The 19,152-nt window shown below is 57.3% G+C and overlaps 1 protein-coding gene across 12 annotated transcripts in view; it reads left to right on the top strand.

The window, feature by feature from the left end:
• CACNA2D2 (calcium voltage-gated channel auxiliary subunit alpha2delta 2) overlaps positions 1-19,152 on the top strand; it is a 237,924-nt gene that overhangs the window by 208,197 nt on the left and 10,575 nt on the right. For 7 of the 12 annotated variants that reach the window (XM_086845654.1, XM_086845661.1, XM_086845656.1 and 4 more), the window contains 17 exons: positions 3,933-4,071; positions 7,482-7,613; positions 7,811-7,868; positions 9,950-10,000; positions 10,160-10,259; positions 10,841-10,999; positions 11,474-11,581; positions 12,253-12,331; positions 12,506-12,555; positions 13,423-13,512; positions 13,852-13,920; positions 14,345-14,419; positions 14,896-14,970; positions 15,144-15,215; positions 15,507-15,578; positions 15,755-15,816; positions 17,276-17,352. In XM_086845654.1, the coding sequence (XP_086701780.1) occupies positions 3,933-4,071; positions 7,482-7,613; positions 7,811-7,868; positions 9,950-10,000; positions 10,160-10,259; positions 10,841-10,999; positions 11,474-11,581; positions 12,253-12,331; positions 12,506-12,555; positions 13,423-13,512; positions 13,852-13,920; positions 14,345-14,419; positions 14,896-14,970; positions 15,144-15,215; positions 15,507-15,578; positions 15,755-15,816; positions 17,276-17,352 (1,468 nt within the window). Of the gene's footprint in view, positions 1-3,932; positions 4,072-7,481; positions 7,614-7,810; positions 7,869-9,949; positions 10,001-10,159; positions 10,260-10,840; positions 11,000-11,473; positions 11,582-12,252; positions 12,332-12,505; positions 12,556-13,422; positions 13,513-13,851; positions 13,921-14,344; positions 14,420-14,895; positions 14,971-15,143; positions 15,216-15,506; positions 15,579-15,754; positions 15,817-17,275; positions 17,353-18,555; positions 18,577-19,152 lie in introns of all 12 variants that reach the window. The other 5 variants (XM_086845657.1, XM_086845658.1, XM_086845652.1 and 2 more) reach the window with 1 other exon arrangement.

The raw sequence follows: 19,152 nt of genomic DNA, 5'->3' as shown, positions 1-19,152 counted from the left end.
TTTGCGGCAGGGGATGATGCTTGTCAAAGCTGAGCCTGGGATGTACTGTACTCAGGTGGAAAACAGCAGAGCTGTGTGAAGGTATCCTGGCCCCAAGGTCAGCCCTCCAGCATCCCCCAACCTGAGGAGGGCTGGGGAGGGCTGACAGCAAGGGACTGATGGTGTCAGGCTCTGTGTCAGCCTCAGCCCCCTCTGGTGCAGGGGAGATGGGGCTGCCCACTGCTCACCCCTCTCACTGCTCACCCTGCTCAGACACAGCAAGGAGGGGAAGGAGGGGGGGAAAAAAGCCCCTAAATGTCAGCAGCAGCAGATGAAGGGTGTTGGAAAATTTAATCTTCCAACTTTCTCAACTAATGTGACATTTGGATTTCCTCACGATAAGCTATCAGCCCCAGAAGTTTCTTTCTTTTGCCTTTTTTCTTTTTTTTTTTTTTTTCCTATTTTTTTAACTTCTCTCCTCTGGCTGGTAATTTAAAAATAAATGGTCTAGAAAGATCTCTAAACAGTACCTTTGGCAAAGATTAAAAAAAGCGAAGGGGGATAGGGGAGCAGGCTGGCGGGAGAGGCTGATTGTTATTTATAACCTGGGCTGCTGTAAAAGCAGGAATGTGGCTGGAGAACACACCATGTCCCTCCTTGGCATTAAATTACCGCATTTCAGGAAAAACTGATATACTTAAGGATAAAGACCCTTCTGCACAGGCCTGGAGTTTCTCAGCCATGTGTTGGGGGCTGGCATTTGTATCCATTATTAGCAGAATCACAGCGTGTTGATAGGAATTTTTCTCTGGCCTTTCCAGTTTAGCATGGATGGGTGCCCCTGGGAGATTGAAAAGGCTGTGCTGGGATCTCGGTGTATTCTCCATCAGGCGTGTGTGGGGCAGGCCGGGGGATGCTGTGGCCGGATCAGCCCTGCGTTTGTCATCGGGGCTGCCATTTAAGCAGCCATCATTAGCTGTGATGGCTGGTTCCCATGGAGATGAGCAATGAACAGGGGGGTTTGCATCTGCAGGAGCTGCCGGGGACCAGGCATCGCTGCTGCCAGGTCACATCCCCGGCTCCATCCGCAGCTCCAAACCCTGGGGACCACGACAGTCCTGGTGCGCAGGGGCAGGCTGGCTGGGACGGAGGGCAGGCGCTTTCCCAGAGCGTGGCAGCCTCCAGTAGAGCTGTTGGGTAATGCTGCTGGTGCTCACTGGGTGTTGGAGCACCTCTGGGTTTTGTCCCCTGTCTGTCATTTTGGAAGACTGAAGAGAAAATGTGACTGACAGCCCAGCTGTGAAAGCAGTGGAGATGGCAAAAGCTCTCAGGGTGTGATGACTTCTTGCTGAAGCAGTAAATACGTATCATATTGATATATTGTGGTGGAGTCGATTCCTAATGGTGTGTAGCAAATAATATATTCAAACTGTAGCATCTATTTGTGTTACGTTGTACATACTGTAACAGATAAATAGATGTTTCCAAGTTCTTTTGATATGTAATGATGAGGAATGCTGCAAAATCTGGCTGGGGGCCTGACGAGATGCTCACAGTTAAACCAATGTAAATTCAGGAGAACTTGAATCATCTGCTTTGTTCTAATTTCAACTTAATGCAGAATTTCTTCCCTCGGCCTTCCCAAGGTGTCTCTTTGTATTCCAAATGCTCCCCTTCCTGCTTGGGCTGGTGACAGCTCCACCTGCCTTCATGTGGCTGGAAATCACCCCCTTTCAGGGGCCAAATCCAGCTTGGCTTAAACAGCAATAAGTCAGTTGAGGTTGGGGGATTTATGGCTGAAGGGCACACATAGCTTGGATAACATCAGCTCTTTTCTGCAGGTCTGTTTGCCATATAGGTGTCAGTGATGCATGAAGTGCCCCACGTATAGATTGCTGTATATTTGTCCCTGAGATCTATACACGTGCCTCTTCACAGCTCCATGAATGAGAGCAGCCAGACAGCGCCGAACCTGGCAGCATACAAATTAGCCCCTCAGAAGTGGGTGAGATCACGGAAAAATGATAAACAGAGGAGCAGTAATTATATACAGTAGTTCCAGCTCCGATGAAGTGGGGAATAGCCATGCCAGCATGGGGGAAGGAGGGAGGGTTGGATTTTCCAGCTGCTGGTGGTGACAGGGGCAGCAGACGGGTTGTGGCAGGGTGCCCTGCTGATCCGAGATGGGGAGGGATGGGGAGCTGTCACCAGGAATTTGCTGGGCTGAGGAAAGAAAGGGTTTAGTGTCAAAGCACAGTTTTTGGTGCTGCAGATGCCCTCAGGCCACGACTTTATCCCAAAGCCTGTTTTCAGCAGGCACCTCTGTATTGCTGTCTGGTGCTCAAAGAGGTTTGCAGAGATGAATACCGTGTGTGCTTTTCCCTAGAGAGCTGAGCCCCCCATGGACAGCAGCTCTGGGGCCAGATCCACTCTCCAGGTAGCCCATGGCCTGGCACACGGCCGGAGTGCCGGCTCTGCTGCAGCATCGCGATTTTGCAGGGGCTCCAGCACTCATTTTTTGCCTTTTCTCCAGATTTACATTAAATTGAGAGCATAATCCGGATTTTGATCCTGGAGACGTGGCTCCAGGGAGTTGGGAACAGTCCCTGCCTGCTTCCTGCTTAGCTACTGAAGCTGTAATTGAGTTCAACATCTTCCTGGGCAGCTGGAGCCCCCGCAGCGGGGTCAGCTGGGCAGTGTGTTTACACTCACAGACCATCAGCTGGAATTAAACCCAAACCTCGCATATCAATCCTGTTACTCTCCCGAGCTGTGGCGAATGGTTTGGCCACCCCTCTCAATGTCATGGGAATGTCACCACCTTAGTGGCCAGCTGGAGGTGTTGCAGGGGAGGTGACATTTCTCCGTGTCATCTGTAAAGGGAAAACAGGGAGGGGGCCAGGATGGGTATTACACAAGCTTCATCGTTTACTTCCTAAACACACAGTTTTTCTTTAAATATATGGCTTTTCCTGTGAGAAATTCAGGTCTTTGTTCCCTGGGTTTTGTCAAGGGGAGCCTGGCCAGTTGGAGAGATGCTTGCAGTGGACCACTGAGGACAGCAGGATGGGACCATCCCCTACCCCTTGTGTTCCCTGGTACTTTTCTGTGGACAGTGTGGGGATCCCTTCAGGTGTCTATTCCAGTTTGGGCTTGGCACTGTTGCCTGTCCCTGCCCCTCTTCAGCAGTGATGTAGCTCCAGGAGCACAAAGAGCAGGTGCTGCAGCATCCTCCTCTCCCTCCTTCCTACTCTGAGCATCTTCCAGCTGCAAACAGCCTTCCCCAGCTGGGCTTGTGGCAGGGATGGGAAGCTCAGAGCCAGCACCTTCTCCTGGGTTTCTTTGCTCCTGGTGAGGTGGCAGAGGTAATTTCTCCAGCTCTGTAGTGAGTCCATCCCTATTCTCACTCTTCCCTACATGGCCCCATGCTTCAGCTCCCACCCTGTCAGCCTGTCTGCACCAGCTCAGCCCTGCCTGCCTTTCCAGAGGGATTTAACCCTCAGTGCCATGCTGGCAGCAGGGCTAGGGAATGGAGAGGAGGGCTGGGAAGGTGAGGGAGTGTGTTCCAGCACCAGCAGTGGGGAATTCGCCGTCTCTCCACTATAATTAAATATTGTTTGCATTGCTTATTGACAGAGCGCTAAGCTGCACTCCGTTTTAATTTGCTCTTTGATAGTTGCCTTTTGCTGCTAATTGATTTTCAAGGCCTTTTTTTGATTTTTTTTTTCTATGTCTGATTTAATACCTGCTGTGCTACCAAAGCTGGAGAGACGGGGGGTAACTGGTGCTCGCCTTTGTGCCCACCCGCTCCTGGCAGGCCAAATCCACGTGAGATCCAGCAGGGCTGGTCTCCCCCAGGACACATTTGGTGATGGGCTTCAGGTGGAGGTATTCCCAGCATCCATCCAGGGTTGGAGCCCTGGGTGACCCCATGTGCTCTGCTCCTTCCCCAGGACGATCCTGATGGAGAAGAGATCGAGAGGGAGAAGTCCAACTCCTTGAAGCTGGAGTTCACTGATGATGACAACTTCAAGACCAAGGTTAACTATTCATACGCTGCCGTGCAGATCCCCACGGACATCTACAAAGGCTGTGAGTGCCCCTCCTCACCCTCCCCAATTCGTGCTGCCTGGCTGGCTCTGCTCTCTCCTGCCTGGAGCACTGCAGCCCCAGGGACCATCACCTCTGGGTGCCCCAACTGGGTGTTGGTGCCAGGGCAGGCTGGCTCCCAGACAGGGCAGGTAGTGAAACAAGGCAGAGTCATCGTGTCAGGATCGAGGTGACAATGTGTCCTCCTCCCAAGGGACTCTCAAGAGCTCAGCACAGGCAAAAGAGGCGGATCTGGGATTAGGAGTTAATGGGGAAGGCATGGGGAGAAAAGGAGAGGTGGTGATTATGGCACAGGGTAAAGCTCAGCTTTGCCCACATGGCTCTGATCCTCCTACAAAAGAGTCCAGCAAAGGTCGAGAAAGCTCAAAGCTGGCACAGGAGACGTTCAGAGGGATGGAGCAGCTGTGTGCAGGAGCAACTACAGAGGCAGCACGGGGAAAGAGTGAGACATGGCCGGGCAGGGGCAGAGGGTGGAGCAGGGATGCTGCCTGTCTACAGCCCTCTTGCGGCTGAGGTCATGAAAAGGGAGAAAAAGCAGCCGCAGTCCCGCAGGAAGGCAGCCAAGGGTGACTAGGGGACAGCGTGATGCCACCCCATAGCTGATTGAGCCCCTGCTGGACATGCAGGGGGGGTCAGCCCTGAGGCTGCCGGAGGGCACAGGCTGCTCCAGAGGCGGGGATGGGGCAGGGATGGATGGAGGGGCGGATGGGACAGGATGTGCCACACCAGCTTCAGTCCTACCGAGCAGCGTGACGGTCCCTGAGCTGTGAGATCTCTCCGGTACCTCGCCCTGCTGCGGTGGCACATGGTGACAGTCGGTCTCCAATTCCCTCTAGTGGCTGCTCGGCTGCGAGCTGGGACCGCTCCCAGCTGGAGGGCATCCTACGCCCAGCCCCAGCCCCTGCTGTCACAGCTGTCCCCAGCGGCTCCACACCACCCAGGGCACCACTGTCCCCACTCTGTTTCAGTGGCACTTGCTGAGGTCTCCTGGGTGTCCTGGCTGGTGCTGGGGCCGAGCTGACGTTCCGGCCCGAGCGGAGCGCACGGCTGGTTCCGGGCACGGCTGTGCTCGGAGCCGCATCGCTGCAGTCATTTCCCCGCCGAGACAGCGGTGGATTAGGAATTTGCAATTAGTTTCATTACCCAGCTAGCGCAGGGCAGGCAGCTAATGAAGCGCATCATGCGAGCCGGGTGGGCTGCGCAGGGTGAAATATCGGTTCCTCCTCAGCCCTGCTCCATCGGCAGCCGATGGATGGCACGGCTGGAGCCTCGCACAGCCCTGCGCCCACAGCAAGCTGCACTTAACGCGCTGCAGCAGCTCCCAGCCGCACACACATGCTGGACAGGGGATGTGGCAGCCAGGGGTGACACGGCAGGGGCTGTCAATGCCCCTTGCAGCCAGGGAAAGGGGCTGCGGCTACCGGCACGGAGTGTGTGGGCACAGGGATCGGGCCGTGTCCGGCCACGCCAGGGTGCTCCAGAAATCCGGGCTGCAGGGAAGGGTCTACAGCTGCCGCTCCACAGAGAGTGCTTTGGGGTAAGGGCACCCCAAAACTGGGGACAGCAGTGAGCGTGGCGAGTCCCCGCACGCTGGGCTGGGAGCGTGTCCCGCTGGGACCGGCGGAGAGGCTCTATCGCTGCCTGGCACGCTAATTAAACCCTGCGGCGACGCCCGCCGCCGTCACCCCTCGCTACACACACAAATTACATCCTATATGTGTTTTATTTACTGTGACATTTTTAATTAAATATGCAATCGCTCGCGGGCAGGGCGGGGCTGGGCTTACTGTGATGGGGACAGGGACCAGATGGGGACAGGGATGTCACCAGTGGGGCTGGCAGCTCTGGCCTCGACTGAGAGGAACAGGAGCCATCCCAACCATGGACACAGCTCCATCACTCCGCACATGGTGATAGTGTAGGATCTGTATTTGTTCACAGGGATGACATGGGGGCTGCATTCACACTCAGAGATAATTTAAGGGCTGTGTTTGGGCGCAGGGACAACGTGAGTTGCATTCAGTACAAGCAGCTGGTGTGGCTGATGGGCCCCGAGGGTTTGGGTGTGTGGGTGCTGCCAGGGAGATCATGGATGTGTCAGGGTCCAGCCCGGTGCCCAGCTGAGGCTGGCAGCACTGCCCAGAGCTGCTCCAGGCAGGCAGCAGCCTGGCAGCCAGCTCATAGCCACTTCTCCTGGGGAAAACCACATCCTGTGTCAGAGCCAAGCAAGAAATCATCCTAAGTGCAGATAACAGCACTGTGTGTGGGCACAGCGCTGAGGAATGGCTGGGGAGATATGGATAAAGTAAATTATGGTTTGAAGGCATGGCTGCCAGAGGGAAGGACAATTCTTCAGCAGTCGTGCTGGGATAGAGGGATCCAGGATTCATCCTGGGTGAAACCTACTCACAATCCTGCCAGTGCCTTGGGACCACAGTGAAGACTTGAACAGGTGATGACAGTGTTTCCAGAAGGGACACGTGTGGGAGGAAGGCTTAGGAGAGCTAAATATACTCCTCAAATGCACATTGGCCCCCCCTGCAGCACCACATTGGGTTGTTTTTCCCAATGCCAAAGAAATGGGGTGCTCCTGAGACTTCTTGCACCCCAAAAATGACTGAGGGTCCCCCAGGAGGAATCAGTGCCTGGTCTCAAGGTGCTGCTGGCTCTTTGCTCCTGCACTGGCAGCTACCACTGACTCCTCCATGCTACAGTCCTGGAGCAGCCCAGCACCAGTGGGATCCCCCTGTGAGCACAGGGAGGTGCCATCCCAGCCCTCTGCCAGCTGGCCAGCTCCATACCTGCCACACCACGCTGGGCCCCCCTGGCTCTGCCAGCCCCTCCTTGATTAATCACAGGGCTGCCGGCAGCTTATCTTTTGCTTTAATAGCTGAATAATTTAAAACTGCTATTTGCTGGCATCTTAATTGCTTTTGTGTCAGATGCAGGGCCAGTGGGAATGCAGAGTGGGCCTGAGAGGCTCCACATGGCCTGTGGGGACAGAAGCCTTGGGTTTCCCAGCTGGTGGCTGTCCCCAGGGAGTGAGGCTTGCACAGGGAATTTGGGAGATGGGAGGCCAGCTGTCCCCAGTGATGGCTGTGTCTGCCCCAGAGCAGATGGGGACAATGAGCACTCTAGGGAGCTCTGAAGAGTGGCTCATTTCTCTAGGGACAAGGGACAGCAGGGTGGTGCTGGATCTCTGTGGAAGTGAGGGGGTCAAGGGGATGTAGGAAAAGCTGGAAAGCCCCCATGGGCTTCTTCTTGGGAAAGGGCAGAGGGGACACACCTCTCCCTCCCTGCCATCATTTTGGGGACACCGCAGTCCCCATCACCCCTCAGCCCCAGCTCCATTGCTCCCTCCACCCACCCACCCCTGTGTCTGTGTCCTGCAGCCACCGTCATCCTCAACGAGCTGAACTGGACACAGGCACTGGAGGATGTGTTCATCGAGAACCGGAAGGAGGATCCCTCCCTGCTCTGGCAGGTCTTCGGCAGCGCCACCGGCGTCACCCGCTACTACCCCGGTGCGTGGCAGGTTGTGGCACAGAGGGGCTGTGACCAAGGACAGGTGTGACACATGTAACTGTACTGTGCCAGAACCCACTGCTGGGAGCTCCTCACCTGAGCCTGCTGCTTCCTCAGCCCTGGGCATCTCTCTGCCCTGCCCCCCGTGTCCCCCACCCCAGGACAGCCTTGCTCACTACCTGCCTTCTCCCCACAGCCACCCCATGGAGAGCCCCCAATAAGATCGACCTCTATGACGTGCGCCGGCGGCCCTGGTAAGGGGGTGCTGGGTGGGGAGGAGAGTCCTGGCTGGGAACAATCAGCTCTCTCCCCTTTTCATTTCATTGTGGCACTGCCAAAGGGACACCGTAACACAGGCAGGGGCATCTGAGCTGCGGAACTTGGCTCTTCTTCCCTCTTCCTGGGAAAGCAGAGCAGGATGGAGAGATAAATCCTTGGGTGCAGATGAAAGTGTGGAGAGAACCCTATGCCCCCTCACCATAGCCATGGCTGCTGGCACTCTGTCCTGGCCAGCATTTCCATCCAAACGAGATAACAACTAGCTTGGAAACCATGAGCTGGGAGGATGGGGAGAGGAATAGGCAGGCAGCACCAGGCTGTGGCTCAGTGATAGCTGAGCAGCCATTTAGCCCACACCAAGTGAGGTGGGATTGAATGGGCTCCCCTTAGCCCAGCTGGAGGTGCTTCTGTGGCAGTGGTGGTTATCAGCTGGAGCTGGGAGAGTGACAGCCCCATCCTGCCCACATTTGCTGCCTAAAACTGCAGTCATGGAGAGGAGAGTGGGCACAGGCCTCTGGCACCTGTTAAGGGAGCCCTGTATCCCAAAGGTTCATCCCCCTGCCCACATCAGGAGCTGTCCCCTCTCCTTGTCAGAAAATTAATGGCCCTGCTACTATGGTTAATTGTCTTTGATTGCTCCACATTAATTATTAACTGTTCCCTGCTGGGGTGTGTGTGCAGGTTATTGCAGAGCAGGGACTGGAAGGCTATTTTGGGATAGGGGCTGCTGATGTGTATGGGGGCTACTGAGCCCAGCTAGCCCAGCTCTCTGCCCACTAGTCAGGCTGGGCTGGCAACCTGGTTGTCCACCCAGCCATGGAGGAGAGAAGCACCCTTCATGCTGGGGGACAGCACACCTGGGGGAACCCCCTCTGGGGCCTTCTGCTCTCAGGCTGGGGCCCCGTGCAGGACACAGCCTGAGCTGCTGCAGGGCCACCATCCTGGCCACAGCCACGGCACCACTCGCCCGCCTTCCCCTCCCCTGATGAATGGCCCCATTAGCCACAGCCGTCTCCTGCCGAGCCCAGGGTATTCATCTGAGCCGGGCAGCCAGAGATGGATGTGCTGCCACAACCCATTATGGGCAGCATCTTAGCTGGGCTCCGTGCTGCACCAGCAGCCCAGCCCCAGGAGCAGGGCAGGCTCCAGGAGCTGCTCTCGTGCCGGCAGGGATGGACAGCTGCCTGTCCTGCACTCCAGCATGAGAGGAAGGTGCTGGGGGATGCTGCACCCTTGTCAGGAGGGCCCGGTGTGCCAGCATCCTGCATCCCACCCGGGTAATCACTTGTAATTAGGGAACATCAGGCCCTGGGATTGACAATCAGAGCATGCCCCTTCCCCAGTAGTGGTGAGTAATTGATACTAATAACACACTAATTAATTCACACAAGGCCTGATCCTCATCGAGCCAATAATGAGGTTCCCTTGGCCTTCAGCCAGGGCAGGATCAGGCCTCAATCAATGGGATGGTGAGGTGGGGCTGTGCCTGGCTGTGTCTGCAATGGGATGGGTGCTAAGCACTGTGCCACCCCCTCCCACACAGGATGACACAGCAGGGCTGGGAATAGGACTGGCTGCTTCAAGGGGTGAGGAAGGGTTCCCTAATTGTTTTCAGTGGGGAAGATTTACGTAGTGTTATTATTTTTCCTCCTCGTAGCTAAAAATAACCTAATCAGCCTGGCCTTTGAAGCTACCAGGGGGGTAAATAGCATCTTAATATGGATGTGTGTGTCAGCATAATCAGCACGCAGGAAAGGGCCTGTGATGATGGAAGAGTTTAGCATTTAGAGCTCATTAGGCTGACATGGTGCGGAGCGGCAGTCGCTGGCCGTCTGCTGTGCTGTGCCACGGGAGCCACGTCCTCACCTCCACCTGCCCACAGCCACCTCATCCCTGCTCCTTGCCATGGGGTCAGCACAGCCCTGGGTGCCCAGGGCTCCCAGCACAGCTCCCCAGTCCCTGTGCTCTGGCAGGGCTTCACTCTTGGACTGCACCCAGCAGTCAGGGTCCCCCCTGAAATGAGTCAACTCTGCTGACCCCACTCTGTACCCCACAGGTACATCCAAGGTGCCTCCTCCCCAAAGGACATGGTCATCATTGTGGACGTGTGAGTACACGGTGGGGGCCATGGCTGGCCTTAGGCCAGGATGGTGACACAGCTCGCCAAGGTGCCGCTGTCCCACCAGTGGCTGCAGGGAAGCTGTGTGGAACAGCAGAGCCCTGTGCTCCCTCGCTGCCAAGCCCCCAGCACCCCTGTCTCCTGCAGGAGTGGCAGTGTGAGCGGCCTCACCCTCAAGCTGATGAAGACCTCGGTCTATGAGATGCTGGACACCCTCTCAGATGATGACTATGTCAATGTGGCCTCGGTGAGTGCCATGGGGCAAGCAAAAGGGCTGTGTCCCCAGGCACCTCCCAGCCCCCCAGCACAGGAACCCTTTCCATGGCTATGTCACCAGCTCGTAACCTCACACAGCACGGTGGCCATGCCACGGCATCTGTGTGGTGCTGGGGGCCCTGCCCCTGCCGGCCCTCCCCTGTCTGGCCACCAGCAAGCCAGCACTAATTAAGGTGTCTGGCCTGGCTCTGTTAGCTGGATCGCTGCTCCCCTAATGAATGGGCCCCATTGCCAGTAAATGAAGCCGTAATTGAGAGGCAGCACCTGCTCCTGATGACGGCACAGAACAGCACAGCACGGCTGCTTGCACAAGCTGGGGTCCTGCAGAAGTGAGAGTGCAGGTGAACCCTTCACTGCCAGCACCCAGTGGCAGCACCTACACCACGCAGTCACTGCTGGATTTGTCCCAAGCCAAGTTTCAGCATCAGCCCTCCCTGGGATGTGGGACACATTTGGGTCACCTGCTGCCCATGAGAGATGAGTGTGATGAGTGTGATGTGGTGTCTGCCCTGTCCCCTTTCACTGATCCACTCCCTCCATTTCACCTCCCAGTTCAATGAAAAAGCAAAGCCGGTGTCGTGCTTCAAGCACCTGGTGCAGGCCAACATCCGGAACAAGAAGGTGTTCAAGGAGGACGTGCAGGGGATGGTGGCCAAGGGCACAACAGACTACAAGGCTGGCTTTGAGTACGCCTTCGACCAGCTGCAGAATGTGAGCTGGGGGCTGGGCCGTGGGCTGGGGACAGGGTGCACCTGTGGGTGCTGGGGACGATGGGACAGCTCCGAGCGTGTGGCTGCTGCCCTGTGCTGAGGGCTCCTTGTGCTCCTTCTCAAGGAGGGGGAGACGTCCCACCTCCAGGCATGCTGTAGCCAAGGTTTGCTGATGCTGCTCCCCTCTGGGTTATTAAAAGTTAGCAGGAATGGGTAGAGGGGCCAGACCCAACCAGACAGCATGCCAGAGGCAAAATAAAGATGAATGGCGCTATTAGGTGCTGAGTGGCATTAGCCACAACTTCATTCCCCAGCTGTCAGTGTCCCTCCTGCCCATTCACCCTGGTCACCCTTGTCCCAGAGAAGTGGGCTGGGAAAAGAGATGGGGTGGGGCCAGCCCTCCTGGCTGCATCCAGCCACGTGCCCAGCGCTGCTGGCTCCAGGTGTGGCCTCAGGTGCTGTGTCTGCCCCACAGTCCAACATCACACGTGCCAACTGCAACAAGATGATCATGATGTTCACGGACGGCGGTGAGGACCGCGTGCAAGATGTCTTTGAGAAGTACAACTGGCCCAATAAGACGGTGAGAGGCTGTGGGTCTCTGCTGGGCTGGGGCTGCTCACCGCGGAGGAAAATGGCTGCTCCAGCTCCACTGCTGGTTTCTGCTCCATTTGCCTCCTCAGCATCCTCCTTCCCCAACAGCCTGCTCCTGCATGGAGCCACTGCTCTGCTAATGGGTTTGTAGCTGGCTCCCACCTTCCTGTGAAGGAGGTGTGGGACCAGGCACACTGTGGGATGCTGGGGAGGGAATGGGGCTGGTGCACTCCCTGAATGCTGGCCCTGAGGGGAGCACACCCCAAGCATGGGGACAGGGCTACTAGCAGGAAGGTCCCAGCAGCTGCCCAGTACCTGGAAACCCATGGGGTGGGAGGGTTCTGGTCCATGTATCACCCTCAGAGAGCACGACCCCTCTGGGAGCAGTGATGTCCCAGACCAAGGACCACTGAGGTAGGTAGCTTGAGCAAACACAGTGATGCTGGAGGCAGGACTGGATGGGGCCAGGCAAAGGGACAGGGTCTCCCTTGCTGCCAGCACAGCCAGCACTTGCAGGAGTCTTCTGCCCACTTGACTCACTCTGTGGGCCATGGTAGGCAATGCCACACTGTCCCTGGGGAGGCTGTCATCAGCTGGGAGCACTGGGTGTGGGAAACAAGGGTGCCCAGTGGATGGCCCTCAGTGCACGCTCTGCCACAGGTGCGGGTCTTCACCTTCTCGGTGGGGCAGCACAACTACGACGTGACCCCGCTGCAGTGGATGGCCTGCGCCAACAAAGGTGAGTGGGGCTGGCACCCAGCGGGCATGGGGGGCTGCAGGGTGCTGGGCTCACCCCTCGGCTCCAGTGCCACTACCAGCAAAGCACTGGCTGCAGCCCTGGAGGGATGGGCAGCAGGACAGCCAGACTGCTGGACAGCTGGATCTCCAGCTGCCTTTCTCTTTCTTTTCCAAGGTTACTACTTCGAAATCCCCTCCATCGGCGCCATCCGCATCAACACGCAGGTACAGCCGGGAGCCGGGCAGGCAGAGCCCTCGCGGGCTGCCCTGCCCAGGGCCGAGTTCAGGCAGCCCCAGCCCCACTGGGGAGAGCCCACAGGCTGGCAGTGAGTGTGGCAGCAAGCTGGAGAGCCGAGCTGAGCCCTCAGCCAGGCCCTGCGCTATTGAAATAAGTAATTCATCTTCTGCAGCTCCCCACGGACCTGCTGCCCTTTCAGTGACTAATTATGAAACATCAGGTGTTAATCAGCACAGAGCAGAGCTGAGAGCAGGCAGGGAGTGAGCATGGGCAGGGCCAAGCCCCGCAGAGGCGGTCTCTGCCCCACACCTCCTCTCACTGCCTCTTTTCTGCCCCTTTTCTTTATGGGTTGTGCATGAGATGCCATGAGGGCAGGTGATAAAGGGTCCCAGAGCTCCCCTCAGAGCAGGGCTGGCATTGTGGCACAGGGACTGCCTCCCTGCCCAGAGATCTTCCTTGGCAAGATGAGACAGGAAAAGGGAAACCTGTCCCAGGAGAAGATGGCAGCCAGGGAGACAGTAGTGACATGGTCCAGGAATGATGGAGCAGTCCCAGCCCCGGGAATGGCTGGGGGGCTCTGGCTGGTGCTGCCTGGGGAGCCCCTGCCCTGCCTGTGCATGGCCAGTGGTGAGCAGCACCCTGTTTGCGTCTTAGTGGGCCTGTCGGGGTCCCAGCTGGAGCCAGTCCCCCCAGGTTTGGTGCCTGCCAAGCCCCCTCCCCAGCTCAGCCTGCAGCTGGGGCCCTCAGCCCCTTAATAATCCTGGGGTGTGCTTAGGGACAAGGGTGTCACCAGGCTGGAGCAAAGAGACATCTGGCTCCCACATCGTCCTTTCCCATGTCGTGTGTCCCTTCAGGAGTACCTGGATGTGCTGGGCAGACCCATGGTTCTGGCTGGGAACAGAGCCAAGCAGGTTCAGTGGACCAATGTCTACCAGGATGCCCTGGTAAGGACACCCCAGCTCTGGGGTGCAGGGAGGGACCCCCCAACCCCAGGGTCCCACACAGCCCCAGGTGCAGGTGGGGGGTCCCTGCAGCCCTAAGGAGTATGTGGGTGGGACTCCAGCCCCGGGGTCTTGCACAGGCCCAGAGTGCACCTGGGGACACTGACCCCAGAGTCCCACAGAACTCCAGGGTGCAGGTGATGGGGACACTGGCCCCAGGGTCCTGCACAGGACATGCCCCATCTCCCTTGTTAGGGGAGTAACCCCCCTCTGCTGGCCACCCCCAGCCCTGGGTCCTGGGGCCAGTGAGGGGCCATGGCACATCATTCTGTGCTTGTGCAGGGGCTGGGCCTGGTGGTGACAGGAACGCTGCCAGTGTTCAACCTGACGGAGGACAGCAGTGACAGGAAGGTAGGAGACTCTGCTGCCCCTGCCCTGGCTGCACTGGGAGCCCTGGTGTGGGGCCACTGTGGGGTGGGGAAGGTGCCCTGGCTGTGGGGGGCACACTGGTACCCCTGGGGGGCTGCCTGCTCTGCACCACTGCCCTGCAGTGACACCAGGGGTGACTGCCATCCCCAGGATCCAAAATTACCTTGGCTAGCTCTCACAGTTCAATGGGGACAGCTAACAGCTGCAAGTCCCTGGGGGTGCGGGGTCCTATGGGGGGCTCCTGGGGGGCTGGTACATCTCACCCCGTGTCCCTGCAGTATCCAAATCTGATCCACACGTCCCTAAAGGGAGAAGAGGTCCATCCTGCTGTTTCCCTGTCCCCAGGCTGATGGTGGCAGGTGACAGCCCTGCTCCCATCCACCTCCCTCCCTGCATTTCCTTCCAGAACCAGCTCATCCTGGGCGTGATGGGGATCGATGTGGCTCTCAATGACATCAAGAGGCTGACGCCACGTTACAACGTGCGTGGGGGCCCCATTCCTTCTGTCCCTGCCCTGCACTGCCTGATGCTGGTGTGGAACCCCTCTGGTGGGAGACCCAAGCTGTGCCCCAGCACTCCAGAGCACCTCCAGCAGCACTGGCACCTAGCAGGAGCTATAGGTGCAGGCAGGGACTGGGACAGGCAGGAGAACAGGGAGCAAAGCTGCATGATGCTCCAGGACCCAGAGCAGAGCCAAAACCCTTGTAGGGTCAGCAGGGAATAAACCTTACAGGCCTGGGGAAAGGAGCAGTGGGACAAATCCAGAGCCAGATTCTCACCCCAGGAGTGGGAGATTGCATTGTCCTGAGAACAGAAGTAGATGGATAGAATGGGCTGAGCCCTAGGGGTGATGTGGGGTGAGCTCTGCCTGCAGAGGTGAGGGTGATCACACCAGCACAGTGTGTCATGCCACAGATCCACCTGGTCAGCCTCACCCCTTCTCCTGTTCTCCTGCAGCTGGGGGCCAACGGCTACGTCTTCGCCATCGACCTGAACGGCTACGTCCTGCTGCACCCCAACCTGCAGCCCCAGGTGAGGAGGGACCCAAAGGGGCACCAGCCATGGGGATTAGCCAGGCCCTGAGGGACACATGGCTTCCCAGGGCCTTTAGGACTTAACTGTAGGGTTTGTGATGAGTTAGTCTGGACTCAGCAGCAGCTGCCGGAGCCCTGAGCCCTGCCCTGGCTCTCCCTTTATTCCTGCAGATCATCAATTTCCGTGAGCCGGTGACGCTGGACTTCCTGGATGCTGAGCTGGAGGATGAAAACAAGGAGGAGGTGAGCAGACCAGGTGCACAGGCTGGCTCCCTCATCTCCAGTTGCAAAGGGCACTCAGCCCCTGCAACCTGCCCTGCGGAGAGTCTCATCCTCAGGGGCCTGGCACAGCTGCCCTGGAGCCTCAGTGAGGACAGGAGCTGGGTGATTGTCCCCTGGGTGCCAGCATGATGAACCTCCCCAGGCTGCTAACCCTGCACCCCATGGGTCCCCAGTGCCACCCCAGTGGGATGGGTGCCCATAAGTGTATGGCCGAGCTCTGTGGCCCTCAGTTGCCTCCTCTGTGTCCCGCAGATCCGAAGAAGCATGATCGATGGGAATGACGGACAGAGGTTCATCAAGACCCTCATCAAGTCCCTGGATGAGGTAACACTGCAGGGGAAGGGGGTCACAGCTGAAACTGTCACTGTGCTGAGCATCCAGACACAGCAGTGGGGATGAGGGGCTGTGTCTGGCACTGGGCTGGGAGCCAGGGCCCTGTGGCACCGTGCCAGCAGAGTCCTGGCAGCACCCAGGCCTGACTGGCTCCCTCTGACCCACAGCAATACATCGACGAGGTGTTCCGGACCTACACGTGGGCTCCCATCAAAAGCACCAACTACAGGTGAGTGTCACTGCCAGTGCACCCAGACTGCCCTGCACTGGCTGGACCCACAGCAGCACAGGGCTGGGGGCTTGTGCCTGCAGCTCCCAAAGCCCCCGAGGCCACCAGGGATGTGTCCCACGAGATGTGAGGTTACAAATGCAGTATCACGATTGCACACAGGCAGTGATGTGCTGAAGGGCACTCCTGAAAGGGCTGCCTGACAGTGTTAGGCACTGGAGAGCTTGGACACAGTCCCCAGGACTCCAGACAGGTTGCAGGGCTGGTGTGCAAGGGGCCAGACAAGTGACACCCCTGCCACCCTCTGTCTGCCCAGCCAGGAGTTCATGCAGGTCCCTGCCTGCTCTAGGGTGGGTGACAGCAACATGTGTCCACCCTGCAGCACAGGCAGTGTCTTTAGAGCCAGAGGAGAGCAAAGTTCTGCATTTATCACCCAGCTTGCACCAGTTTGGACCAGCAGATGTGTAAGAATGACCCTGACATCGTCATTTCTCAACTCACACTGCCTTCATCCTGGCAGGAGCCATGTGGGCCCCTGTTGCCCAGTATGCCCTCCTCCTCCTCACCACTCAGCTCAGGAGGGGCTGGCAAGAAATCCAGCACTGCCAGGTGTCCCCACTGCAGTCCCATGCTGGTGCTGCCAGCACAGACTGGGTGGTTTAGGGAGGAAGCCCAGATCCCAGTGGCTCTGGTGCAGGTGTAACATTGGATGAGAGTCAGGAAGGTGGTCCTTACTTATTCCTGGCAACACCTGGCACAAACACTGTCACCAAAGGCCAGTGGCCACTGCAGCTGGCACCAAGGAGTCCAGTTCCTTCTGGCAGTATATCCTGTGGGTTAAGCAGCCCCAGCACCACCTCCTGCTATCTCCTTTCCCATCCCTGTCCCACACCCTGCATGCCAGATTCCTGGCTGGTGGATCACTCTCCTTCCTGACTTACCTGGCCCCTGGGGCCTGTATAATGGTTGTCATTGGTTTCTGCAGTCTGGGAAGGCTTTCTCCCTTCTTTCAAGGGCTGTACATGGGCAGTACATGGGCTGTACAAGGGCTCTTCCTGCCTTCCTCCCTCACAGGGATGTCATGTTCCTCTTCCAAATACATCTCACTTGGTTCCTGGGCTGGAACATCTTGCCCGTTTCAGCTCTGGATAGGCAGATGTGCCAACTTCTGTGGCCATGGGTGCCCCCAGGACAGCGCTGGGTGCTCTGGGCATGCCCCTGGATACCCCAGGATGACCCTGGGTGCTCTGGGGATGACCCTGGATGCCTTAGGACAGCGCTGGCTGCAGTTCCTGGAGAGAAGGAAGCAGCAGGCTGTGCAGGAGGGCAGTGGGGCTGCCACCTGCCATTGCCTGGGTCAAGCTGCTGCCAGCAGGTGCCAGGTAGAGACTGGGAGCTGGCCAAGGATCCTGGGTGAGTGTAAAGCCTTACACCAGGTGTCTGCTCTCCCTCTCCACAGCCTGGGGCTGGTTCTGCCTCCTTACAGTACCTACTACATCCAGGCCAACCTCAGCGACCAGATCCTGCAAGTGAAGTGTAAGTAGCCCCTGGCTCTCCCTGCCGCCCTCTCGCACTCCCCCTCACCCCACGCCAGCCCATGGCTGTCGGGGGGAGAAACACAAAGCAAAGGCTTGAGAAAAGTCATAGGGATCACTGTGAGAGGCAAAACAAAGAGAAAAACTAAAGCTAAGAGAGGCATGAGTAGAGGTGAGCACACAGGGAAAGCGAGCTGCCTGCCTGGGGTGCCCGGGGGGCCGGGGTTTGGTCCTTATGCTCTGCACCCCAAAACCCCAGCCCGGGGCTGCAGGCAGGCGCTGCCAGCGCAGGCAGGGAGGTGCTGCCTGTTTGCCTCCTGGGGACGAGGGATGGCGCTGTAGCAGCCAGTTAATTTGTGAGCCTGGGGAAGTTTGCATGGATCTCTTTAATTTCCTTTGGTTTATTACGATACTTTCATTTCGGTTTAAGCCATTTATTCTTTTTATGAGTTCGGTTTCGGTTGGTTTCGATTTTTGTTTGGAAATAATCTGTGTACGTGTGTGTTAGCCTGGCCCCCTTTCTCTCTCTTTCTCTTTCCCCTGACCCCCAAGCCTCTTCCCCACCTCAGGTCCACGCTGCTCCCAGGGACCCTCTCCCCCATGGGAGAACTGGACCCTTCCCCTCTCCCCTCCGGTTCCCCGTTTCTCGCCCTCGGCCACCCCGGTGGCCTGACCCCAGCCCTGCTCTGGATCCAGCCCCTGCCAGCCCCTCCATCCATGGGCAGGAGCCCTGTGTCCCTGTGGGGACGAGTCCAGGCTGTCCCCATCCCCGGGAGGGGGGATCTCCCCGTCCTCCCCGGCTCTGCCCACCGTGCCGTGCATGCACCCTGACTCAGTGAGGACATTTTGATATCAAGACTGTTGCAACTGTTTGCTACTGATTCTCATTTTCCTTTGGAGTATTGAATATATATCTATATATTTCTCTAGTTATATCTTTGCATTTTTTTGTTCTTATTTCACCGTGGCCTTTTCTTTTCCTTTTGTTACTGGGTTTTTATTTTGTTTTCTTTTCTTCATGTCGTTTTTTGCAAGAGGTTTCCTTTTGGTATGATTATAATACACAATATTTTTATTCAAACGTCGATTGAATAAAATATTGTTTGTGCCCCCCTTCCCCCTTTCCACCCAACCCCTTTTTTTTTTGTTTGTTGTTTTTTGTTTGTTGTTTTTCTTGCTTTCTCTCTATGGTGGATTCACACAGTACCAAACATCAAAATGAAGGGCAAGTATTTTCAGTCTCAGACCACTCACCTTCACCACCCCGTCCCCTGCCCCGTGTCCAGTCCCCCCCAGCCCCTTGCTTGCCCATCTCCCTGCCCGTTTGCCACGCCAAACCTGCAAACCGCCACCAACTCGCCCTTCCTCCCTTCTCCTTCTCCTCTTCCTCCTCCTCTCCTCCAGTTCCCCCTTTATTTGAAAGCAACATGTCTTGTTCTGTTCATGAGAGCTTTGTCACGAAAACCCCCACTCCCTCCCTGCGCATCACTCCCAAACCTGGTTTGATATCGTTCAAGAGCCGATCTCGTATGAAACTGCCGTTTTCGATCCACGAGGTTTTTTGTAGCTAGTTGGATGCCCTGCTCTTCCTCCCCAACGCTGCCCCTTCTCGCTCCTCTTCTCCCGCTCGTCTCCTCCAACTCCTTCTCCCCTTCTCCTGGTTCCTCTGCTTCCTTCTCCCCAAGACAACTCAACCTGAAAGGGATAGGGCTGTGCAGGGAGCGGGGACCTGTGGGGTGGGCGCCCAAAGGTGGCAGGGATGGAGGGCAGGTGGGGGGCCCAATCCACCACTGCCATCAGC

The sequence above is a fragment of the Cyanistes caeruleus genome, chromosome 11 (assembly GCF_971803275.1).
Source record: "Cyanistes caeruleus chromosome 11, bCyaCae1.hap1.1, whole genome shotgun sequence".
NCBI classification, from domain to species: Eukaryota; Metazoa; Chordata; class Aves; order Passeriformes; family Paridae; genus Cyanistes; species Cyanistes caeruleus.
Note: the sequence above shows the minus strand (reverse complement) of the source record. Positions and strands in the feature narration are given on the sequence as shown.